Source organism: Xenopus laevis, chromosome 4S, assembly GCF_017654675.1.
Source record: "Xenopus laevis strain J_2021 chromosome 4S, Xenopus_laevis_v10.1, whole genome shotgun sequence".
Taxonomy (NCBI): Eukaryota; Metazoa; Chordata; class Amphibia; order Anura; family Pipidae; genus Xenopus; species Xenopus laevis.
Window position 1 is genome coordinate 61,808,395 of NC_054378.1, and position 27,525 is coordinate 61,835,919.

Below are 27,525 nucleotides of genomic sequence, written 5' to 3' on the forward strand. Positions count from 1 at the left end.
AGTCCCTGTTGTCGCTATTATTTCTACGTCACGTTTTTCCTTCGTAGAGATGAACTTTCTGCCTTGGGCGCTGCTAGTGCTGAGCTCTGCCGCCCCCTGCTGGATGTGAGAGGTAACACAGGAGACGGTGCAGGAGATGTTTATTGGCGCTGAATACAATCTACATTGCATAATATGCTGTGAAACATACCTGCCAACATTTAGGAAATAAAAAAAAGGGACAAAAAAGTTGCAGTGCAGCAATTTTTTTGACCACACCCATTTTTGAGGCCGCACCCTGTAATTACCATGTTCATTTTCCAAAATTTGGCAGGTTATAAAAGTGTGAACATTTTTTTGTTAGTACAGAGTCTGACTTCTCCCAAGAGACCTGTTTATCTTATATTGTTACAATTACTTATTTGCTTATCTTCAAATTGTAACAAAAGTATCTTATCTGCAGCTGTGGCAGTTCTGGGCTCTCTGCCAAAAGCCAATTAAGTTAGTAACTTTGTTTCTTTTTCTGGCTGTTCATTGCAGAGAAAATCGAGACTTTCCAGTAAAAACGAGGGACTGCGGGTTGAGCTGTCAAAAGAGGGACTGCAGGGTCTGCTTCCTCTGTACTTACGCCCCTGTATATATTAAGGGGCCCATTTACTAAGGGTCAAAGGGATTTTTCGAATTAAAAAACTTCGAATTTCGAAGTAATTTTTGGGTACTTTGACCATCAAATAGGCCAAATTTGACTTTGACTTCGATTCAAATTGAAAATTCAACCATTTGAAAATCGAAGTACTGTCTCTTTAAAAGATTTCAATTTTGACACTTCGCCACCTTAAACCTGCCGAATTGCTATGTTAGCCTATGGGGACTAGAACCCATAGCCAGTATTTGGCTAAGTTTTGAGAAGTCAAAGGATTTTTTTTGTAAAATTCTACGATCGTACGATTAAATCATACGATTCGAAGTACGACTTCGAATGTCGGACTACCCTATTGGATGGTCGAATTTCGATGTTTTTTTCACTTCGAAATTCAACCCTTGATAAATCTGCCCCTTAATCTCAGACTTCTAACTGCACAATTAATTAGCCATGGAGATATATATATATATATATATATATATATATATATATATATATATATATATATATATATATATATATATATATATATATATATATATATATATATATATATATATATAGTGCATTTAGAAGTCCATTTCTAAATGGCCAGCTTACCGCTGATTGTTGCAGTGTGTCAAAATATTTCCTTTTGGGAATCACATGAGAGCTGACATGACCAACTAAGCCCAACCAGAGCCTATTATTCAATTAGTTACATAATTTGTGGACAGGTTATCTGGCATACCATATGCACAACACCTATGGTTAAGTGCCTTTTTGTGCATTAAAAGCATAATACTGTAGAGATGATGGTATAAGTTTTATGTGTCCTTTTTGCATCTTTCGAGTGCCTGACACCTATTTTTGCTTTGTTTTGGTCTTTCCACTTCTCTGAGCTGAGGGTCCGGGACTGGTGCACCTGGACTATTTTTGTGAATTAGTGATTGTTATAATTTGATTTGTTTTTTGGTGCCTTTCTTCTTTCTTAAAGGAAAACTATATCTCCAGCAGGGCCGCCATCATGGGGGTACAGTGGTGACTGTGATCCCATTCGGGAGATTGCTGTTTTTTTTTACTTGCAGGGGGCCCTGGCACCAATAGTTTTTTTACTTGCAAGGGGCCCTGGCACCAATAGTTTTTCTTTACTTGCAGGGGGCCCTGGAGAATTTCTCACCTTATTCCCTGGTCTTGTGCTCCTCTAGGGCTGGGAAATGGAGGTCAGCAGCATTAATCACTGAGGCATGCCCCCAGTGAGCTTTATTCAAGTCACTGTTACAGTTAATACATTAGCAACTGACATTCCTCTGCTGCTGCAGATAAATGTATGAGCTTATGTAACAGTTTACAGAGGCTGCACCTGGATTACTGAGTGGCTACTGGGAAAAGCAGTTTAAAAAGTCATTTTTGCCAATGTGCTATCTAAAAAAAGTCAGTGGCTGCCAGCCATACATGAGCATACTGGCTGAATGTCTCTGATTTTAGCAGTACAAATGAATGGTCCAATAGATACTGTCTAGTAACTAGTGGAAACCAAGAGAGCTGCAAAGCAGGAAGTAGTGTTCTGGCTATTAGGGATGTAGCGAACGTCGGAAAAAAAGTTCGCGAACATATTCGCGAACTTGCGCAAAAATGCGAGCGGTTCGCGAACGGTTCGCGAACCCCATAGACTTCAATGGGAAGGCGAACTTTAACATCTAGAAAAGACATTTCTGGCCAGAAAAATGATTTTAAAGTTGTTTAAAGGGTGCAACGACCTGGACAGTGGCATGCCAGAGGGGGATCAAGGGCAAAAATGTATCTGAAAAATCTGCCTGTGTGTGCTTGGAAGAGATAGTGTAGGGGGAGAGCTGTTAGTGATTTCAGGGACAGATGATAGTAAGCTTGCTGGCTAGTAATCTGCTTGATACTGCTCTGTATTGGAGGGACAGAAGTCTGCAGGGATTTGAGGGACATTTTAGCTTAGGTAGCTTTGCTGGCTAGTAATCTACTGTTCTCTTTAAACAACTGCCATACGTTGACCTTGTAGGCATTGTTTGCCCAGTTTTTTTGGACGCAGCCACTGAAGCACAGTTGCCAGAAAAAATATGCCATATAAATGCTGAAAATAGTAATTTTTCGCCATACGTTGACCTTGTAGACATTGTTTGCCCAGTTTTTTTGGACGCAGCCACTGAAGCACAGTTGCCAGAAAAATTATGCCATATAAATGCTGAAAATATAAATTTTTTTGGTTGCAGCCACTGAAGCACAGAGGCCAGAAAAATTATGCCATATAAATGCAGAAAATATGCATTTTTTTGGTCGCAGCCACTGAAGCACAGTTGCCAGAATAATTATGCCATATAAATGCTGAAAATATAAATTTTTTTGGTTGCAGCCACTGAAGCACAGAGGCCAGAAAAATTATGCCATATAAATGCAGAAAATATGCATTTTTTTGGTCGCAGCCACTGAAGCACAGTTGCCAGAAAAAATATGCCATATAAATGCTGAAAATAGTCATTTTTTGCCATATACGTTGAGTCAACGTATGGCAAAAAATTACTATTTTCAGCATTTATATGGCATATTTTTTCTGGCCTCTGTGCTTCAGTGGCTGCGGCCAAAAAAACTGGGCAAACAATGCCTACAAGGTCAACGTCGTTGACCTTGTAGGCATTGTTTGCCCAGTTTTTTTGGCCGCAGCCACTGAAGCACAGAGGCCAGAAAAAATATGCCATATAAATGCTGAAAATAGTAATTTTTTTGGTCGCAGCCACTGAAGCACAGTTGCCAGAAAAATTATGCCATATAAATGCTGAAAATATAAATTTTTTTGGTTGCAGCCACTGAAGCACAGAGGCCAGAAAAATTATGCCATATAAATGCTGAAAATATAAATTTTTTTGGTTGCAGCCACTGAAGCACAGAGGCCAGAAAAATTATGCCATATAAATGCAGAAAATATGCATTTTTTTGGTCGCAGCCACTGAAGCACAGTTGCCAGAAAAATTATGCCATATAAATGCAGAAAATATGCATTTTTTTGGACGCAGCCACTGAAGCACAGTTGCCAGAAAAAATATGCCATATAAATGCTGAAAATAGTCATTTTTTGCCATACGTTGACCTTGTAGACATTGTTTGCCCAGTTTTTTTGGTTGCAGCCACTGAAGCACAGAGGCCAGAAAAAATTAAACCAGTAGGGTTTGCACCCTAGTTTGTAACGGTGGCGGAGGGAGGAGGAGGACGCTAAAGGACAGCTGTGTGTGGAGTCATGAGGCTTGAAGAGAAGGACAGCTGCATAGAAGTCAGAACAAGTCTTCCGGCGTGCAGTAACCCTCCGAGATCCACCCCTCATTCATTTTAATAAAGGTCAGGTAATCGACACTTTTGTGACCTAGGCGAGTTCTCTTCTCAGTTACAATCCCTCCTGCTGCACTGAAGGTCCTTTCTGAGAGCACACTTGAGGCTGGGCAAGACAAGAGGTTCATGGCAAATTGTGACAGCTCTGGCCACAGATCAAGCCTGCGCACCCAGTAGTCCAGGGGTTCATCGCTCCTCAGAGTGTCGATATCTGCAGTTAATGCCAGGTAGTCCGCTACCTGCCGGTCGAGGCGTTCTTTGAGGGTGGATCCAGAAGGGTTGTGGCGCTGCCTTGGACAGAAAAACATTTGCATGTCTGACGTTACAGACTGGCCAAAGGGCTTTGTCCTTGCAGGTGTGCTCGTGGCAGGATTACTGGCACCTCTGCCCCTGGAATGTTGATGAGTTCCTGAAGTGACATCACCCTTAAAAGCATTGTACAACATGTTTTGCAGGCTGGTTTGTAAATGCCGCATCTTTTCGGACTTGTGGTATGTTGGTAACATTTCTGACACTTTATGCTTGTACCGAGGGTCTAGTAGCGTTGCGACCCAGTACAGGTCCTTCTCCTTAAGCCTCTTGATACGGGGGTCCTTCAACAGGCATGACAGCATGAAAGACCCCATTCTCACAAGGTTGGATGCAGAGCTATCCATCTCCGCTTCCTCATTATCAAGGACTGCATCATCCACGGTCTCCTCCCCCAGCCACGTACAAGACCAGGGGTCCCCAAAAGGTCACCACTAGCCCCCTGGGAAGCCTGCTCCTGTTGGTCCTCCTCCTCCTCCTCCACAAAGCCACCTTCCTCCTCTGACTCCACTTCTGGCACCTCTCCCTGCGTTGCAGCAGGTGCCTGGGTTCGTTCTGGTGATTCCGACCAGAAATCGTGCGCTTCCAGCTCCTCGTCACGCTGGTCTACAGCCTCATCTGTCACTCGTCGCACGGCACGCTCCAGGAAGAAAGCGAAGGGTATTAGGTCGCTGATGGTGCCTTCGGTGCGACTGACCATATTTGTCACCTCTTCAAAAGGTCGCATGAGCCTGCAGGCATCGCGCATAAGCACCCAGTAACGGGGGAAAAAAATCCCCAGCTGTGCAGATCCAGTCCTACCACCCAGTTCAAAAAGGTACTCGTTGACGGCCCTTTGTTGTTGCAGCAGACGTTCCAACATAAGGAGCGTTGAATTCCAGCGAGTCTGGCTGTCAGAAATCAAACGCCTGACTGGCATGTTGTAGCGCTGCTGAATGTCAGCAAGGCGTGCCATGGCTGTGTAGGAACGTCTGAAATGGGCCGACACCTTTCTGGACTGGGTGAGAACGTCCTGGAATCCTGGGTACTTGGAGACAAAACGTTGGACTATTAAATTTAACACATGTGCCATGCAGGGCACATGTGTTAAATTGCCTAGTCTCAACGCTGCCAACAGATTGCTTCCATTGTCACACACCACTTTTCCGATCTGCAGTTGGTGTGGGGTCAGCCACCGATCGGCCTGTGACTGCAGAGATGACAGGAGTACAGATCCGGTATGGTTTTTGCTTTCCAGGCACGTCATCCCCAAGACAGCGTGACAACGGCGTACCTGGCACGTCGAATAGCCTAGGGGGAGCTGGGGGTGCACAGGTGTGGAGGAGGAGAAGGAGGACCCAGCAGCAGAGTAAGAAGAAGAAGAAGACGAGGTAGAGAGCGATGGAGGAGTAGAGGTGGTGGCAGAACCGCGTGCAATCCGTGGCGGTGACACCAACTCCACTGTTGTTGTTGAGCTACCCATTCCCTGCTTCCCAGCCATTACCAAGTTCACCCAGTGGGCAGTGTAGGTGACATACCTGCCCTGACCATGCTTGGAGGACCATGCGTCAGTAGTCATATGGACCTTTGGCCCAACACTAAGTGACAGAGATGCGGTAACTTGGCTCTGCACATGTTGGTACAGGTGTGGTATTCCCTTTTTAGAAAAAAAATTGCGGCTGGGTACCTTCCACTGCGGTGTCCCAATTGCTACAAATTTGCGGAAGGCCTCAGAGTCCACCAGCTGGTATGGTAAAAGCTGGCGGGCTAAGAGTGCAGACAAGCCAGCTGTCAGACGCCGGGCAAGGGGGTGACAGTCAGACATTGGCTTCTTACGCTCAAACATGGCCTTCACAGAAACTTGGCTGGTGGCAGATGACTGGGAATGGGAACAGGTGGTCAAGGTGGAAGGCGGAGTGGAGGGTGGTTCAGACGGGTCAAGGAGAGCAGAGGTAGAGCAGTAAGATGCTGGACCAGAAGGAGTGTGGCTTTTAGTTTGCCTGTTGCCTTTGAGGTGTTGCTCCCAAAGTGCTTTGTGCTTGCCGCTCATGTGCCTTCGCATAGAAGTTGTACCTATGTGGCTGTTGGGCTTACCAAGGCTCAGTTTCTGACTGCACTCATTGCAAATTACAATGCTTTTGTCAGAGGCACACACATTAAAAAAATCCCACACTGCTGACTTTTTGGAAGTGTGCGATCTGGCGGTAACAGTAGAAGTTGGCGGAGTTGGCGGTATTGGCGGCAATGGCGGGTGCGTTGGCCGGCTGAACACAGGTGCCGATACATGTTGTTGCCCTGCTGATCCCTGCGGGCTGTCCTCCCTGCTTCTTCTAAGTCTTATTCTCCTACTGCCTCTCTGACTCTCCGTCTCTCCATCTGAACTACCCTCCTCTTGCTCTCTTCTACTAGGCACCCACAAAACATCAATCTCCTCATCATCATTCTCCTCAGATGCATCAATTTCTTCTGACACATCACAGAAGGAAGCAGCAGCGGGGACCTCCTCCTCATCACTCATTATGTCCATCTCTATCGTGTTCTCTGCCAGAATTAAATCTGGTGTAAGGTCCTCATCTCCTTCATCTTCTTCTGGCAATAATGGTTGCGCATTACTCAGTTCAAGAAACTCATTGGAAAATAACTCCTCTGACCCCAGTGAAGAAGGGGCACCGGTGGTGGAGGAAGTGTTACGTGGGGTGGCCATAGCAGTGGAGGATGAGGAGGATGTTGTGGTAAAGTTAGAAACGGTAGAGGATGGGGTGTGCTGTGTAAGCCAGTCAACTACCTCTTCAGCATTTTGGGAGTTCAGGGTCATTGGCTTTTTAAAACTGGGCAATTTGCTAGGGCCACAGGATTGCATAGCAGCACGGCCCCTAGCACGGCCTCTGCGTGGCGGCCTGCCTTTGCCTGGCATTATTTTTAAAAAAACAACAACAACAACAAAAACTCAGTTGGTTTTTCTGGAAACGATAATACACACAGCTAGATGGCGGGTTGAAGAAAACACTGTGCAAATAATGCCTACAAAGTCAACGTATACACTACTACAGCGGTGGATACGGATTACGTAAAATATATGAATGCTGCTTGAAAAAAAGTAACTCAAGTGGTTTTTCTAGAGACGATAATATTATCAATATTTAGACAAAATGTGAACAAGGTCACACAGCTCGATGGCGGGTTGAAGAAAACAGTGTGCAAATAATGCCTACAAGGTCAACGTATACACTACTACAGCGGTGGATACGGATTACGTAAAATATATGAATGCTGCTTGAAAAAAAGTAACTCAAGTGGTTTTTCTAGAGACGATAATATTATCAATATTTAGACAAAATGTGAAAAGCTCACACAGCTCGATGGCGGGTTGAAGAAAACAGTGTGCAAATAATGCCTACAAGGTCAACGTATACACTACTACAGCGGTGGATACGGATTACGTAAAATATATGAATGCTGCTTGAAAAAAAGTAACTCAAGTGGTTTTTCTAGAGACGATAATATTATCAATATTTAGACAAAATGTGAACAAGCTCACACAGCTCGATGGCGGGTTGAAGAAAACACTGTGCAAATAATGCCTACAAGGCCAACGTATACACTACTACAGCGGTGGATACGGATTACGTAAAATATATGAATGCTGCTTGAAAAAAGTGACTCCGGTGTTTTTTTCTGGAGACGGTAATATTATGGATATTTAGACAGAATGGGAACAAGGTCACACAGCTCGATGGCGGGTTGAAGAAAACAGTGTGCAAATAATGCCTACAAGGCCAACGTATACACTACTACAGCGGTGGATACGGATTACGTAAAATATATGAATGCTGCTTGAAAAAAGTGACTCCGGTGTTTTTTCTGGAGACGGTAATATTATGGATATTTAGACAGAATGGGAACAAGGTCACACAGCTCGATGGCGGGTTGAAGAAAACAGTGTGCAAATAATGCCTACAAGGTCAACGTATACACTACTACAGCGGTGGATACGGATTACGTAAAATATATGAATGCTGCTTGAAAAAAAGTAACTCAAGTGGTTTTTCTAGAGACGATAATATTATCAATATTTAGACAAAATGTGAACAAGGTCACACAGCTCGATGGCGGGTTGAAGAAAACAGTGTGCAAATAATGCCTACAAGGTCAACGTATACACTACTACAGCGGTGGATACGGATTACGTAAAATATATGAATGCTGCTTGAAAAAAAGTAACTCAAGTGGTTTTTCTAGAGACGATAATATTATCAATATTTAGACAAAATGTGAACAAGCTCACACAGCTCGATGGCGGGTTGAAGAAAACACTGTGCAAATAATGCCTACAAGGCCAACGTATACACTACTACAGCGGTGGATACGGATTACGTAAAATATATGAATGCTGCTTGAAAAAAGTGACTCCGGTGTTTTTTCTGGAGACGGTAATATTATGGATATTTAGACAGAATGGGAACAAGGTCACACAGCTCGATGGCGGGTTGAAGAAAACAGTGTGCAAATAATGCCTACAAGGCCAACGTATACACTACTACAGCGGTGGATACGGATTACGTAAAATATATGAATGCTGCTTGAAAAAAGTGACTCCGGTGTTTTTTCTGGAGACGGTAATATTATGGATATTTAGACAGAATGGGAACAAGGTCACACAGCTCGATGGCGGGTTGAAGAAAACAGTGTGCAAATAATGCCTACAAGGTCAACGTATACACTACTACAGCGGTGGATACGGATTACGTAAAATATATGAATGCTGCTTGAAAAAAAGTAACTCAAGTGGTTTTTCTAGAGACGATAATATTATCAATATTTAGACAAAATGTGAACAAGCTCACACAGCTCGATGGCGGGTTGAAGAAAACAGTGTGCAAATAATGCCTACAAGGTCAACGTATACACTACTACAGCGGTGGATACGGATTACGTAAAATATATGAATGCTGCTTGAAAAAAAGTAACTCAAGTGGTTTTTCTAGAGACGATAATATTATCAATATTTAGACAAAATGTGAACAAGCTCACACAGCTCGATGGCGGGTTGAAGAAAACACTGTGCAAATAATGCCTACAAGGCCAACGTATACACTACTACAGCGGTGGATACGGATTACGTAAAATATATGAATGCTGCTTGAAAAAAGTGACTCCGGTGTTTTTTCTGGAGACGGTAATATTATGGATATTTAGACAGAATGGGAACAAGGTCACACAGCTCGATGGCGGGTTGAAGAAAACAGTGTGCAAATAATGCCTACAAGGCCAACGTATACACTACTACAGCGGTGGATACGGATTACGTAAAATATATGAATGCTGCTTGAAAAAAGTGACTCCGGTGTTTTTTCTGGAGACGGTAATATTATGGATATTTAGACAGAATGGGAACAAGGTCACACAGCTCGATGGCGGGTTGAAGAAAACAGTGTGCAAATAATGCCTACAAGGCCAACGTATACACTACTACAGCGGTGGATACGGATTACGTAAAATATATGAATGCTGCTTGAAAAAAGTGACTCCGGTGTTTTTTCTGGAGACGGTAATATTATGGATATTTAGACAGAATGGGAACAAGGTCACACAGCTCGATGGCGGGTTGAAGAAAACAGTGTGCAAATAATGCCTACAAGGCCAACGTATACACTACTACAGCGGTGGATACGGATTACGTAAAATATATTATGGCTGCTTGAAAAAAGTGACTCCGGTGTTTTTTCTGGAGACGGTAATATTATGGATATTTAGACAGAATGTGAACAAGGTCACACAGCTCGATGGCGGGTTGAAGAAAACAGTGTGCAAATAATGCCTACAGGGCAAATAATGCCTAAAAGGTCAACTTATACACTACTACAGCGGTAGTAAAATAAAAAAAAGTAAAATAAAAAAAAAATGAATATTAAAAAAAAAAAATTAAAGTTGGTGCTGCTGAACTACTAGGAGCAGCAGATTAGCACACCAGTCCCACTCCCCAACACTGCTAGACTAATAGCACTGGGCTCTTATAGTAGTAGTAGTAGTAGTAGTAGTAAAACAACAAAAAAATAAATAAAAGCAGTCCTTACAAGGACTACTGTTATTGCAGCAGTCAGCAGATGAGATCAGAAGCAGGACAGCTGCCCACTGCAGCTACATACAGAGCACTGCAGTAGAAGGTAGATTACTAGCCAGCAAAGCTACCTAAGCTTAAATGTCCCTCAAACCCCTGCAGACTTCTGTCCCTCCAATAACAGAGCAGTATCAAAACGATTACTAGCCAGCAAACTTTCAACTGTCCCTGAAATCACTAACAGGCAGCAGCTCTCTCCCTACACTATCTCTTCAGCACACACAGGCAGAGTGAAAAAACGCTGCAGGGCTTCGGTTTTTATAGGGAAGGGGAGTGGTCCAGGGGAGAGCTTCCTGATTGGCTGCCATGTACCTGCTGGTCTGGGGTGAGAGGGCAAAAAAAAGCGCCAACAATGGCGAACCCAAAATGGCGAACGTCGCGCGACGTTCGCGAACTTCCGGCGAGCGCGAACACCCGATGTTCGCGCGAACAAGTTCGCCGGCGAACAGTTCGCGACATCTCTACTGGCTATTATGTTTTTGGTTAATTAACTACATTAACTACTACACTGCATTAGAAATCATGGGGCTGGTACAACAAAATTTTCATTTTCATTTGTGCCAGGGCCCTCCTTAAAAGTCAAAAACAATTGGGGCCCCAGAGAATATTTTTTTTAAAAAAAACATTGGTGGCAGGGGCCTATAGAGTATTAAAGTAATACATTGGTGGCCAGGGGTTTAAAAAAAATCAAAAAACAAACATTGGTGTGCAGTAAAACCAAGCTTGTGGCTTCAGGACTTCGTGACTTAGGGTCTTTTCACCGCTTCAGGATTTCAACTTTGGCTGGGTCTTTTCGCGGCTTCGAGACTTCATCACTTCGGCTTTTCGGGACTTCAGGAGAGGTGGCACTGCTTTAGCGCTGTCAAGGGAAGCCCGGCTATTTTGAAAAGTGCAGCACAGCTGGGCCCCCCCTTCAGGCCCGGTACACTTATACCCCCCTGTGCCCCCGTGATGGCAGCTCTGATTAACTATATTGAAATTTGTATTTTTATTTTGCACAGCCTATCTATTTACCCTGATTTTATTTTTATACTGAAAAATTCCTTTAACATTTCCCAAGAAAATTTTGACCTGTAAGTCTGCTTTTTTATTTTTTCTATTTAAAGGGTGGCATATAGCACTAAATTTAGAATAAGCACAGCAAGCATTTCCTGGCCTGAAAGTTCTCAATCCAAATGCCTGAGACAGCAGAGGATTTAGATTCATACAGCTAGGCAAAGTAATGGGTATTTTCCTAAGTAGTAACTGTTCCATCAGCAATGAAAGGTACAAGGCAGCCAGGCAAGAAATTGTCATTTAGCTTATAGTTTAGCACAGGTCATCATTCTTTTGAAGAGATTGAAAGGCAGCATTTCATTCTCTAACTGTGCACCCTGACACACGATTCTCTGCCTTCATGGACCAATAGCTTTTTATGGTTTTCAACAACAACCATGGGATTTGTCTTCATAAGTGATACACAAAATATTTGTCACATGGGGATTTTGATTTCAATAATTAATAATTATATATGAAATATATTTTTCAACCACAGTGTCATCGCTAATGACATATACAAAGACTGAAGGTATGTCTGCTATTAGCATTGAATACTGTATTGCAGGCTATTATTGTCATAGTCTGTGGGATGTAATCTCTTATAGTTAAATATGATGTACTTGCTTCCTTCCTTTCTACATAAACAACAGTATGGTATAATATCTTGGTAGAAAGTTTCCACACCAAATACAATATAATACAGGTATAGGATCCGTTAACCAGAAACCCGTTATCCTGAACAGTGTCGGACTGGGCCGGCGGGAAACCGGGAAAAAACCCGGTGGGCCCCGGCCCACTTGGGCCCCCGCCGGCCCAGTCCCGGTCCTAGATTGGCCCCCGAACGGCAGTAAAAGTTTTTCGGCGCTGTTGCGCATGCACGCGTTGGGGCTGACGTTCGCGCATGCGCATTGGGGCTGACGTTCGCGCATGCGCACTAGTTTTTGCGCATGCGCGCGGGGCCCCCGAGGTTCACAACCCGGTGGGCCCCGACTGCGCCAGTCCGACCCTGATCCTGAAAGCACCAAATTATGGAAAGGCCATCTCCCGTAGACTCCATTATAATCAAATAATCCAAAATTGTAGAAATCATTTCCTTTTTCTCTGTAATAATAAAACAGTACCTTGTACTTGATCCCAACTTAGATATAATTAATCCTTATTGGAGGCAAAACAATCCTATTGGGTTTAATTAGGGACAGATCAAAGTGTGAATTTAGAACTCACCACAATAAAACTCACTCACTTTCTATTCATTCCTATAGGATGAACTCCATTGCTAAATATGATTCTAAAAATCCCATAGGCTTGTAAAAAACATGGGTGAGTTTTCTGTGGTGAGTTTTAATCTCACATTTTGATAAATCTGCCCTAATGTTTATATTATTTTTTAGTAGACCTTAGATATGAAGATCCACATTGTGGAAAGAGCTGTTATCTGGAAAACCCCAGGTCCCAAGCATTCTTGATAACAGGTCCATAACTGTATATGGATACACTAAAATTGTCTGCAATTAAGACAAAATGTAAGTCTAAAAGTCTGAAGAAACCTGTTGCCATGTTTAAATACTCCCACTCATTTATTGATATCAAGCCTGATATGATGTCCGAAGCAGGATTCCAATGTGCTACACAGAGCTATGTTGGCTAACGTGGCCCTGTCTCTTCACTGAATTTCAGTTTTCACCAGAGCAAATATACCAGAGAGGATAGTAATGGACATACTGAAAGACTACTGAACATCTTGACATATTTGAAAAACTTGGGTTGTCACAAAAAAATTTTTCCAGGACAACGTACATTTTTTAAATCACCTGAATTATCGTGAAATTCCAATTCTGTAAGAAGATATAGGGCTTTAAATACCTATATAAAATTACTATATAACTATAGAGAGACAAATATATACAGGTATGGGATCCATTATCCAGAAACCCATTATCCAGAATGCTCCAAATTATGGAAAGGCTGTCTCCCATAGACTCCATTATGATAAAATAATCCAATTTTTTAAAATTATTTTCTTTTTTCTGTAATAATAAAACAGTAGCTTGTACTTGATCGAAACTAAGATATAGTTAATTGTTATTGGAAGCAAAACCAGCCTGGTTGGGTTTATTTAATGTTTACACCATTTTCTAGTGTAGTTAAGGTATGAAGATCCAAATTACGGAAAGATCCATTATCAGGAAAACCTCAGGTCCTAAGCATTCTGAATAACAGATCTCATACCTGTATTTATTTTATGTGTGAAAATACTGATTTGGAAAGCCCCATGTTTCCCAAGCCCACCAATACCAAAAAATGTATAACTGTGTGCAGATTCCTGACTTGTATAGATCAAAAACCAACATCAGTACACTATTGAACTCTGAGCTTTCAAAGTACAGTACATGTATGGAACCTGTTATCCAGAATGTGCAGGACCTGGGGTTATCCAGATAATGGATTTATGTATCTTATCTTAAGTCTACTGGAAAATCATGTAAACATAAACCCAATAGACTGATTTTTCTTCCAGCATGGTTTAATTCTATCTTAGTATGGATCAAGTACAAGTACTGTTTTACTACTATAGAGAAAAAGGAAATCGCTTTTAAAAATGTGGATTATTTGGGTAAAATTGAGTCTATGGGAGACAAACTTTCCGTAATTTAGAGCTTTCTGGATAACGGGTTTTTGGATAACGGATCTCATACCTGTACCAGAAATCAGCATACTTTACACTACAACATCAAAATGGCACTAACAATAAGTTTACCCCAGAAAATATAAATGCTGCATGTCTTTCTACTCCAAACACCTGCAAAGATTTTCAATGGGTAGTGTTTTTCTGAAATTTCTGAAAATCAACTCAGAACTCCTTTTCTACATTTATTTTACCACAAATCCTTTGATACAAATTTAAACATCCTAAATACAGGGCCGTTTTACGGCCGTGGTGGGCCCTGGGCAAAGAGTCAACTAGTGGACCCCCATACCCCTGGCGTGCGCAGCGCGCCAGAAAATTTTTGAAACCTTCCCGCCTCCCCGTGTTTCCTCCCTCCATCTTCCTCCTTGTTTGTGTCCCCTCCCTCCATCTTCCTCCCTGTTTGTGTCCCCTCCCTCCATCTTCCTCCCTCCCTGTGTCCCCTCCTTCCGTCTTCCTCCCTGCATGTGTCCCCTCCTTCCATCTTCCTCCCTGCGTGTGTCGCCTCCCTCCCTGTGTGCATCCCCTCCCTCCATCTCCCTCCCTGCGTCTCGCCCCACCCCCTCTATTTTTCGACGCAGTGGGCCCCCAAAAGCAGTGGGCCCTGGGCAGATGCCCCTTAACTTGCATTGTTAAAGTGGCCCTGCCTATATATGAATGCCAGGGGTTTTAATTTCCAGTAATGTAACTATACCCCCATGAGTTCTGCCACTGGTGATATCCAATATGTATAGTTTTGCATTATCAAAGTATGTTATATGTAAAGGTCCCAAAATGAAAATAATAAATTTTTCTGTAACGTCTGCAAAATTAACACTCTGGTTTCATTTTATGCATGGCAAAAGCCCCAAAAAATAGACCACAGGAGCCATACAGGTCATTGACAAATGCAGCTGCAAGTGCAGTTCGGGAAATGCACACAAATGTTGCTCTATATCATCCTCATGCAATTCCATATAGTTGCACTAACTAACTAAATATATAAATTTTTTTTTGAAGATTCACTTTATGTGCAATAAGCATGTGAGGCCTTTGTAAGATTTATTTTAGAGCCACCTGACTAGTGTAAGTGAAATTGAATGCTTTCAAGAACTAAAACTCTTAGGATATTCAACCAGCCAATAGCTCAATGCAGGAGCTGGAAATTGTAGGCTACTAGAAAAAAAGATAGCTTTCTAACATCTGTGTATAGCTTTCTAAATTCCTTTTTTATATAGTTTATAGCCAGCTGCAGATGTTTAGAGGCTTCCATGAGCCAGCAGCGACAGAGGTGAATAAAAGAAGAATGACTGAAATGACACAATGTAATGCTATACATAATCTTTTTATTTTAGGTATGATGAAAAAATGTTATACATATGTAATATAATTAACTCATAGTCCCAGAGAAACATTTCCACTGTAAAATCTGAGATAATTATGTCTTTAGTCCTAGGGAGAAAAAACAGCTAGGAAGCTAACAGATGGTAATTTCACACATTTTAAATGGAATAATTCATGTCAGATGAAGAGCATTAAAATAACAGCTCCCTTTAGTCTTTAACACTAATGTTCTGCGTGACAATCTATTACAGCCTACTAATAAATTAGACATACATTAACTAGACTAAATGGAACTGCAATAGGCTTTGTGTAATCCATGAAGCACTGTTTTCACCTTTCAAATAAAATCTTACTATCCAGAGGGTCAGGGTTTACGTTCTGACAAAAAAAATGATTTAAAAAAAATAACTTATTAAGCAGCATTGCCATTTGAAATAACCAATAGTCCTTTTCTTATATGCACATGAAAACATGCACATGTTTTTGTAATGCTTTAATAACAAAAGTACTGCCCTGAAATTTTAAATCTCATCTTTTTTAAGAGATACTGACACCAGAAAAGAACATTTTTTAAACTCTATGATAACATTATCTTTGAATGTTGCTTATAATTTTGCCATAAAATTATTTGCCTGATGCTTTTACATCTTACTGCCATGTTCCTTCGTGAGAGGGCTGCTATATTTGTGCAGCAGTAGTCCGTTAGCATTAGAAATTCTAACTGACCGGTTGAGAAGGGACAGTCTGGTTGGAAAAAAAGTCAGGTTTAGGAAAGTCAAGTAACATTTATATTTTGAAAGTGTTTATGCACCTTTTATAAATATGCCCGGCTAAATGAGGAAGTGTATATTTAAATTAACACTAACATCAACAGAAAGTGTTAAAATGGTATACTGCCGCCCAGCACTGGTAAGTTTGTTTGTTTTCTTCAGAGACACTACTATACTTTATATAAATAAGTATATATCTGTAGATTCTTCATTAAACAAACTGTAAAACAAAAAAATAAAAGTGTATCAAAGTTATTAGGATATTATGTACTGCTGCTCCGCATTGGTAAAAGTTGTGTGTTTGGCTCAGAAACATTACTATAGTTTATGACAAGCTGCTGTGTAGCCATGAAGGGTAACTATTCAAACTGAAATAGGGCTAAATGGCACAGATTATATAGCAGTTAACAGATAAACTCTGTAAAAAAAACATTCCACATAGTGTATCTCAATTATGCTATGTAACCTGTGCCTTTTCTCCTTTGTTTCCAGTGTCGGACTGGGACACCAGGGGCCCACCCAAAAATCTTAGACCAGGTAGGTGCCCACCAAAAGACCTTAGATCAGGAGCCCAATCTCAGTACTATTATAATTCACCTCTATTCTGCTAGTCTCTTTTCTTTACATGCTATAATCTATTATTCCATCTATTTAGTCTCTTTGTTCTCATAGAAATAGTTAATGGCCATGAAATATGCCAAATGTTTTGAAGCAGGAGGGCCCACTGACACCTGGGCCCACCAGGAGTTTTCCTGGTATCCCTGTGGGCCAGTCGGACTGTTTGTTTCCAGCTTGAATGGCGGGCCCCATGGCTACACAGCAGCGTGTAGTTCAACTACACCTTTCCTTCCTACTTCCATATAGTGAAGGCCTGGCCTTGCGTGTTAGAGTCAAGTGTAACCCTTGCTCTACTGTACATAGCTGGACATTAACCTTGTTGGACTAATATAGCCCAAAATTGCATTACACAAATATAACAATATAAATGAAGCCCTTTATCAACTGATTCATTGCTGCTGGGCAAAGTGGTTCCATGACTGACATAGGGAGCAAATTGAAGTAGCTGCATGGATCAAGGACAAACTTGACTGTCTGTAAGCTGGGTCTCTGCTGCTTCTCACCTTGGCTCAGGCGACAGGGGAGGCAAAAAGCCAGAAATTCTGTTTTTTTAGGGCAGAACCCAATTACTCTCTCTGCTGCGCCCCCTCCCCCTGGACCCCCTCAGTGCAAAAAAAGTAAATGCTGGGGAGTGAGGAGGCAGCTCATGTGCTAAACTCACCCCCTGACTGGATGGGGGTTTTAAAGGAACAGTTCAGTGTAAAAATAAAAATTGGCTAAATAGATAGGCTGTGCAAAATAAAAAATGTTTCTAGTATAGTTATTTAGCCAAAAATTTAATGTATAAAGGCTGGAGTGACTGTATGTCTAACATAATAGCCAGAATACTACTTCCTGCTTTTCAGCTCTCTAACTCTGAGTTAGTCAGCAACTTTAAGGGGGGGGGGCACATGGGACATAACTGTTCAGTGAGTTTGCAATTGATCCTCAGCATTCAGCTCAGATTCAAAAGCAACAGTTATAACCCATGTGGCCCCCCTTAAGTCACTGATTGGTTACTGCCTGGTAACCAATCAATGGAAACCAGGAGAGCTGAAAAGCAGGAAGTAGTGTTCTGGCTATTATCTATTTATCCAGTTTTTATACTGAACAATTCCTTTAAGCCCCTCACTATCTTAAGGCTGTCAACACAATGACACCCTCTGCTCTCACTTTTAGTTTAAAAAAAACAGAATTTTGGCTCCTTAGACTAATGCCAGACAGGCTTGCTGAAATACATAAGCCAAGAATCAAACCCTACTCTGGTATTGGCATCCTCTCCTGCCTGCACCTGGAACAATTGTGTCAGCCTGAATGCTGGCACAATGGCTAATTTTGGAGTGAAGATGCAAACTTTTGTTTTCTTTGCTTAAATCCGTTGTGTGTGCCTGCACCCGGGCTGACACAATTGTTCCAGGTGCGGCCAAGGCAGGAGGCTAATGCCAGTGTAGGGGCTGATTCTTAGACTGTGTATTTCAGCAGATTGATTTTCAGCCCTGTCTGGCATTAGCCTAAAATCAACTCTGACAGTTTAGGTTGCCATCAATTATCATGGGGTCACATACTAATAAGTAACACCATCTATTTTGTGGCGTCTCCCTGCCACGGGGTCCCTGACTGCACTAGACTGTACCCCCTGACTGAGACTGCAAGAAACTGGGGTAAGCAGTGTCAGTCTGGGCCCACCAGAGCTGTCACATCAGGGATACACGCTCCGGGACCCCCCCCCCCACCAACTTCAGGGCCTCCCTTCGGCAACTGCCCGCAACCTGCCTCCCCCAGAAAAAAGTCTATGTGGCACAGATTAAACAGTGGATAACAGATAATGTTCTACAGAGCTTATCTGCTATCTTCCGTGGAACCTGAGCCTTTTCTATTTTGAATGGCTGCCCCCATTGCTACAAAGCAGCTTATTTATATAAACAATAGTAGTATTTCTGAAGCAAACACACCAGTTTTACCAGTGCAGGACAACACTGAATTATATTTTTATTACTTTAAAACCCTTTTATTTTGTATGTTACTGTTCCTTTAAATATATATATATACTAGTTTGGTAGGATTCTTTAAAATGCCACTTAATGTGATAGAAAGTATCTGTTGCTTAACTCTTCGTTTTGGGGGTATAGTTTTCCTTTAAATAACCTATGTTACTCATTATGGAATTGTGCTAATTGTTGGTTTTTAGACAAGTTTTCTTAACACTTGAATGCCAAATCTACTAAAGTCGAAAGGGTGTAATTTTCATGAAAATGGTGACTAACGGTGGTGTCCATACTCACATTTAGAGAGCACAGCCAGAGCATGGAATTGAAAACATAACTTTCTAAACAACTATTTCATTAGATTGGCTGTACAAAGTAAAGGCACACTTTTATGAATATGTCTCAGTGTCATGCAGAACCTATGCCACACAGGACACTTTGAAATAGGAACATGTGATGCACACAACCTGTTACACATCTGCTCACACCAGCTAAACATCATAGACACAGACATGCGTTGCCTATACGTACATTACACAATCACAACACCCTTTGCCCATTGTTTTTATCAAACTACTCTTTAACCAAAACCCCTGAGTTGTTTCCCTCACAGTAGCTTTCCCCCCTGTGTATAGTGCTACACACTGACAGAATTAGCATTTCCCCTCCCACCAATCTCAGGCAGCCCTCCCCTGCTAGCCTTGCAGCTCCAAGCTGCCTCAATACAAAAACACAGAACTGCTGTTAGTGTTAGCCCGTCTAGTGGACTCTTCACATGCCATCACAGTGACAACAGAAGCCCTCTGACTCTCCCAGGACACCGGCTTGCCTCCCTGTGGGATAATGGGCCAGCGGAGTGCTGCCTCCACATCTCCGTTTGGTAAGTCCTTTCATCCTCCTCACTCGGATTTGGTCCATTCAGCGCAGTGTGGAGGATGCTGCACAGTAGCTCTGTGTATCCCTCCGGCCTGTGGAGCTCATGTTGGTGCAATTGCCACTTGGAGTAAAAATGGTGAATGGATGTGCCAGGGATTGCTGCAAATTAACCATAATAATAACCCCCCACCTCGCTGACTGCCGTTCTCTGCTGCCCTGTTTACAGTATTTGTGGGCACCTGAAAGTTGCTGGCAGTGTACAATAACACGAGTGCACCTACTGGCCTGCTACTGCTTGCTCTTGGCATGTCAGGGGTAGTGATAAGCGAATTTGTCCCGAAACACGAATTTTGACGCCCGTGTCAATTCTGATGCTTGTGTCAATTTTGACACCAGCGTTAAAGTCATTGAGAGTCCGAATAATGTTGACACGCAGGTTTTGACACGAGCGAGTCATGTGATGCACGTCCAAAATTTTTTGATTCACCAGCAAGTTTTTGGGCAGTTACGCTAAATCCAGTGTTGGTAACTTTATGTTACTGGGCCCCACAGAAAATTAATTTTAAATAGTACGGTCTACAAAATAAATATATCTTATCCGCCTTAGATGAAATTTCACTGTGTTTCAAATGATCAGCGATGACCCTAAAAAGCATAGAAAACAATTTTAGAATTTTCCAAATTCCTGTAACTTTTGTGTGTTTAACATATACAGAGGTTGTATTGTTTTACCAATATATGTTGAAATTGCTCTTTATTTGGGCCTCATGGGGCCACCTATACCTCCTGGGCCCCCCTGCAGCTGCAGGGTCTGCTTCCTCTGTAGTTACACCCCTGGCTGGATTGTTTGTATGACTGTGTGCTATGAGTGCTTACTAATAATCCAAAAAATATGATGTGAAATATATACCAAACCACTGTCCATTTTAAGGGAGCAGATAGGTGTCTGTTTATTGATCACTGAGCTACAAGTAACAACCATGAGGCATCGCTTTCAACACCTTTGTCCTTCATCTCCCCATTCCCATATCCTTAGCTCACCTGCTCTCATATGAATACATAACTGCTAAATAAAAAAATGTATAAAATTCTAACTATTACACATACTATTGTAAAATCAGATATTCAGCAGCCTGAACAAAACATGAGTTACTTTTTTGTCATGAAGTATGCAATAAATGTATATTTGGGCACATTTTATTAAATAAAAGAATGTCAGCACAAACAACAGTTAAGGTGGGCATTATTTTCATTTATACTGTATGTTGTAGAATATACATGCTATAGTAAGTAAAATTGAATTGTGACTGATCATAAACAGTTAGAACAGTTTAAAGTGATAGAATATTTCAGTATAAATACTGAATGTCTTGAACTTATTCACTACACTATACAATTCTTTGGTATATGCCTCAAAAAACTGTATGTAGAACAGGCTTATATAGCCATGCAGCTTTTTATGGCATATTAAGAGAGAATGGGCAATGGTTATTTAAATTAATAAGGCAGTGAGGGGCAAAGCAGAACTGGAAACAGATTTTCCAGTAGTCATACTGTTACCCAATATATTAAATACATATTTTGTTCATGTTAACATAAATAAAGTTGAATTTTAGCAGGGTCATACAAAATTGCTGACCCAGTTTATTTATTTTTTTCCAAAGGAGCTTCTGAGATCTGTAACCATTTCTGTACAGGCCCCATATTGAGTGTGCAGGTTATGTGTTACAGACTATAAATTGTGCAATTTTAACTAGTACTGTCTACAAAGTAAAAATATTTTATCTGCCTTATCTGCCTGATGAAATTTCACTGTATTTCAAATGATCAGCGATGACCCTAAAAAGCATAGAAAACTATTTTGGATCCAAATTCCTTTCGTGTGTAAAATTAGACTTGAATGTATATAGGTAATAATGTACCCCTCATTGTAAAATATAAAGATATTAGAAGTTACTAAGCAATTCATGATCACATAAATCACGAGTCCACATGTCATATATAAGCCATTTTGGTGTTTTTATTAGTATGAGAGACACATACTTTGTCCATTTATATTATTTAATATAATATATAGCAAGAAGTTGTTTAAATCGGAAAAAAAGTCCATTAAAATCAACACTTCACTTGTTAATTTCCCATTTATATTTTCAGTGAAGCTTAAAAGTATTTATTCCCATTTTCACCTTCCAAACGTTGCACGTTTGCAAAATAAACACGCAAGGGTATAACCCTGCTGTTACTAGCCTCTGTGTGCCAGTGTCTTCTTGGACTATTTGCTGAGGGGGGTGCCGATCCCTCCGACACCGTGCACCAGGCGTCGAATCGCTGAAGGCCAGGGTTGTGCGAGCGGGCTACACTACATTGCTTTGCTATGAGTTACTGCCCAGGGGCAAATTTGCCCACTGTTTATAAATGAGCCCCATTCCTGTTTTATAAGTCCTTCTCCTTATTAATAACATTGCCATTAACCATAACTTTTGGAGGCCAATGCGGCATCACTAGCAACAAAGTGCCATCTTTATGAAGTGTATGTGACTTTATGAGTAGAACTTCCTTTTTCTTAAAGTGGACCTGTCACCCAGACATAAAAAGCAGTATATTAATTGTCCTTTTCAAATTAAACATGAAACCCAAATTATTTTTTTATTTAAGCATTCATAGCTGTAAACTAATTTAAAAATCTCAGCTGCTAATCAACATGATAAAATAGGATTTGGAATAATTTTTTTGGGTGAGGGTCCCCTTTAAGAGACAGTTTGTCTTTTATTAGTGTTGGCGAGGGTATTGAGAAGTTCACCTAGTACCTTGTCAGAAGGGAAAAGGGTCCACGACAATCCTTCTGCCTCAGATGTCAGAAATTGTCCCTGAAAACGACTACTTCTTAGTCAATTATGTAGTGAATAATATACCTCCTGTTGTAAAGTCATTGACAAGTTTGCTAATCATTTAAAGGTTAATCTGCTTTTATACAGGACAAGTCTACAATGTGATTTCTTATATTGTGACATTTTACAACAAGGGGTACATTGTATGTTATAATACACACGTTTTATTGAGTCATGTAACAGAATCACTAAGCACCAATTTAGTTCTCAGCAAAGTTTAGGCAGGCAAGAGGCTGGGGAGGGGAAACTATGATATAGCAGTCCACAGGGCCGGATTCCATGGTGCGGCGCCCCAAGGCTTGCATGGTCCCTGTCCCAGGTGCTCGCAAGCCCCCTCCCCTGCCGCATGGTCCTAACGCTGAAAAGTTACTGTGTGCAACCCCTCCTCTGCGTGCGCATGTGAGCGAGCTGGGGAACTTTGAGTCCCTGGAGCTCCTTAGGATGCGGCTTGGGCAGGATGCCGTCCCTAAAATGTTGCTGCCCTAGGCCCATAGTTGTGTATGTAGGTAAGCATTTTTAGAATGTGTAATAATTCATTGAGCCCCATTTTTAGCACAATATACTAATTTTGCATTGCAATATTTTCTGAAGTTTTACCATCCATCCTCTCTACCGTATATGGGTAAAGATGACATGATGTGTTGGAAAAAGAGAGCTTGTGAAAAAAAAGTTCGCAGCCTGTCATTAAATGCTGTGAATCATTTTAAACAGAGATTTCAATACCTTGTTAATATCTTAATCCACTTGAAACTTGATATCCTCCTACAACAAATCCTACCTTAACACATGCAATGCCAGCCAATGAAACTGCCACCTTGAGTGCATAGTACAAGGTCACAAAGAGAAAATTACTTATATAAATGACATTGTTAGTCAATTTAACACAATCTACCAATTCCTGCTGGATGAATTTGCATACAATCTAATTTAGCTTTGATGAAGCATAATCATTATTATGTTTTTGACTTTCAGAGAGAATATTATAATAAGCAATTTAATTATGTGACAATTGCATCAATAAGCACTGTTTATAACTGATGACATCACTAAGCACCATTTACAAGTATATAATTTTCAGGATTTCCATGGCTCTTGTGTATTGTAATTGCATAACTGATAACCTGAACTGGTGCTCCTGAGCACTTAAAACTGCATCAGCCCAGGTTATTTCTGTAGGAGTTTATTCACTGCAACCTTCTTCAGTTATTTCTACTTTTCTTTGGGGTCTGGCAGGCACATGTGCGGTAGACTGAAAAATCCTTTTGCGTCTATTGGGCAGATTTATCAAGGGTCGAATGAAAATTCGAATTCGAATTTTCAAGTTTCAAAATTCACACATTCGAATTTTAATTCCCCTATTCGAATGTACAGTAAATTCAAATGTGAGATGTATCACACCTCAACCATGGAAACAGTCCTAATTTGAATATTCACCACCTAAAACCTCACACTCAAGACAAGAGAGGGAAGATCAGCATGGAGCTTCAGAAACAGAAGTCGCATTAAACAGATGAGAACACTAGCATTTAATAGGGCTATTCAGCATTTAATTTATTTCAAAGTAGGTCTGCATATACACACTGCACTTCTGTTTGTTGTATTCTGTTGTTGTGACAGTTAAAATGAAAAAAAGATTAAAACTTTTAAAAGTTTATAAACTGTGTCATGTTTTGCGGCTCCAGACTGTTTTTCTTTAGTGGAAGAGGGGGCAAAACGGCTCTTTTCATAGTAAAGGTTGCTGACCCCTGAATGTCCTGGGTCGGTGCAGTTTTCTGCAAAAAAGAGCACCAGCCCAGGGTATCGGGTACATGATTATAATAACTGAGGGGGGGTTGAGATATTTTGGCACCCCCAAATGATTATAGTGTTAGTTCTTCTTGACTTTAGTGTGTGCTTGTGATCACCAAGGGGTAACAGGGGGTAACAGGGTAACAGAGATGGTATAGTAATAGGGTGTCACAACACCAAAAAATAATTTTTGCCTTTTTTGGAAGGTGGTATAGCAGGACTTTGCAGAATAAAGAAAGCCTAAAGGGCTTCAGTTGGTATTTCAGGAGTCTGAAAAACAGTGTGTGCTGCCTGTTTACAGATTTATTTTCATGCCTGAGCCATTATTATCTTCTAACCAAAATCTGAACAATTTACTAGAAAATGGATTCCCACTCCTGCTGAAATAACACATTCAGTACAGTACTTAGTACTGAAATCTGCACATACTGTGTAGGTACCAGTCAGTTTACACAATTATTGGAGTGCAAAATAAATCTAGCTTTAGCTATAATGTGTACATTGTGTCCTAGATCTTTTATAAACATGAGTAAATGCCAGAGCTACAGATGGCAGAAGTAGATAGTAGAGCATGTTAGTGCCCTATGGATAGTTCGTTTTTGCACTCCCGGGTTAAGCTGGCCATAGACGCAAAGATCTGATCGTACGAATCCTCGATTCGTACGATTTTTGGATTGTGTGTGAAGTGTCCCGACATCTGTCGTGCCAGATCGGACAGGTTGAGAAAATTTCTGTTGGCTGCCTATAATATCTGTGCGTGTATTGCCATGTGCGTGTATCTGACAATCTTCAGTGGGAGACTGTGGGAGACTAGCTTTTGTCGGACATAACTTTCGTTTGATTGCTGAACATCGGCTGATCTGTTCTTTTTGTACTTTATTTGATCTGAAAGGTTAGTGGCAGGTCGGGAGATGGGGAAGTCTGATAAGTCTGATCGTTCGAGGATTCGAACGATCAGATCTTTGCATCTATGGCCAGCTTTATGCTGTAAAGCAGATGTTACCAGATTTTGGGACTGGCACCTCTAAACAGTGGAGGGCTGAATCAGTGGGAGGGGGAGAAGGCTGAGAGTCTGAGAGTTAATTTTGAACATACAGTTGCATTTTCAGTTGTCTAGATTTATATGCTGTTTAGATTATTTAACTTGTTTATTTTATGCCTCTCCATTCCAAAAGATTTACCCAATCTGGCAATTTGCACCAGAGATAAAAGACCCAGAGCGGGTAAAATAACACAACATTTGTATTCACCAGTTCACATTCTAGTGTATATGTCCAGTAATATTGTTTTTAAATGAACAACACTTATTTCTCAAGAAACTGTTTTACTATTCAATAATAAGTTCCCGGAAGGATTTTTACATTATAGGTTTTTTCAAGTTTAACTGGCTGTACCTTATGCAAAAGTTTGTGGTGTACAGTATAATGTTGAAACAGTATCTTGTGCCATAGGAAGTGGCAAGTAATACTTCCCAATAGAGTTTCTTCCTGTTTGAAGACAGTAAGCACTAATTTAAATGTGACTGATTAAGTCCATATCTTAAATAACAGTGTTTCCTCGACAAGATGCATCAGAATGCTGAGGCAGAGAATGAAGATTTATACAACTGAAATATTAGCAGAGACATTCTCAATAAGAGAAGCAGCAAAATGGGTGTTAGACGACCATGGGTCCCAGTGGGAATAGTTTTAGCTGGCCTCCTCCTCATTACATCTAAATACCAATCTGTTTCCTAATCCCACCTCTACTATCCACCTGTATTAATATATGCCTATATGTGAAATTAGTAATTGGTTCTTTCATACTATATTTTTTTCTTGTACTGTAATTATTAAGATTTTAGGAGTATTTTTACTCTCTGTAAATATAGGAATAAGGTTTCCTACAGGGATAATCTGTTGGCTGCTGTCCTATCTATGAAAGCACCACTAGAGAACAATGATTTTCAGACAGTCACTATAGTGCATGTTTATCAACCAATATTTTTGACTATCCAGCTGTGTACTGGACTTGGCATCCATAGGATATGACTTTCTGTCTGGTCAAGGGATCCATGAACTTCTTTGTATGAAATCATCATTTTTATATAATCTGGCCCTCAAACATGTACTATAAGAAATAATGCCTTGTCTTTATAAGATTGTTCAAATGAGAAGATCCTATGATGCTGCCCTAACTTACATATAGAACCACTGTATCTACTTTTAATACTATTATGCTTTGTTTTGTCAGAAAAAGATTATGCGGTTTGAAAATGTCAATTTTGTGTTATAGAACACTGCAGCTGCAGGGAGCTCAAATAAATCTTCTCTAGAAAGAAAACTGCACATAACTATGTAAAGGAACAGTTCAGTGTAAAAATGAAACTGGGTAAATAGGCTGCGCAAAATAAAAAAATGTTTCTAAAATGTAATATATAAAGGCGACTGGATCTCTAACATAATAGCCAGAACACAACTGGCTGCAGTGGGGATTGTAAATGCTGAACACAGTAGGGATTGTATTATGATGGTGATATTATAATGCTTGGGTACAAGGCTGCTTCTCCTATTGACACAGCCAATTAAATGAACCCTCTAACTACTGCCAGCCTGAAAATGGTGGTAGCTTCAGTGTCTCTGACTTTATGCACAATGTACAAAATTAATCTCTATAGATGAGGTGCATTGGTGCTTGATGACAATAAACACAAAGTGCAATGAGTGGTTTTTGATGCAAGTACCTTTAAAGGAGAAATAACCCTCCTCATCAGAAAATCCCCTACCTACTACCCTAGGTAGTCCCCACCCTCCCTGCTTCCTCCCTGCATAGTTTATTACCCCTGAAATTGCCCCTAACAGTTTGCTCACATATCAGTGCAGAGTAAGAGCAGTGGAGCTCATGTGCGCCATCTTCTGGATCTCTGGACTTCCTCAGAAAATTGGGTCCTGGGAATAAAAAAGACATGTTTGTAAAATGTGTCAGTATCCCCTTTAATTAGAGATTTTTAAAATTTTCTTGAAAATGTATATGTATAGATATAGTACCATAGATGTTAGATCATACTGCCATTTCTAGTACAACTTTTTCTTATATCAATATGCCATTGTCTGGGTGATGATTCTGCCACAAGTACAGTACTGACATTTGGTGCTGAATTTGTCTGGCATGACAGCTGAGTATAAAGATATAAAGAATCATTCTTATCTGTGTAAACATGTATTTTATTACAATTTT

At 40.8% G+C, this 27,525-nt stretch overlaps 1 protein-coding gene across 2 annotated transcripts in view; it reads left to right on the plus strand.

Annotated features, from left to right (window-relative positions):
- The first annotated feature begins 19,469 nt into the window (after nt 1-19,469).
- slc44a5.S (solute carrier family 44 member 5 S homeolog) overlaps nt 19,470-27,525 on the plus strand; it is a 73,923-nt gene continuing 65,867 nt past the window's right edge. Inside the window, exon 1 of one of the 2 annotated variants that reach the window (XM_041561325.1) lies at nt 19,470-19,637. In XM_041561325.1, the coding sequence (XP_041417259.1) occupies nt 19,601-19,637 (37 nt within the window). In that variant the 5' untranslated portion in view covers nt 19,470-19,600. The remainder of the gene's footprint in view (nt 19,638-27,525) is intronic. The other variant, XM_018260725.2, reaches the window with a different exon arrangement.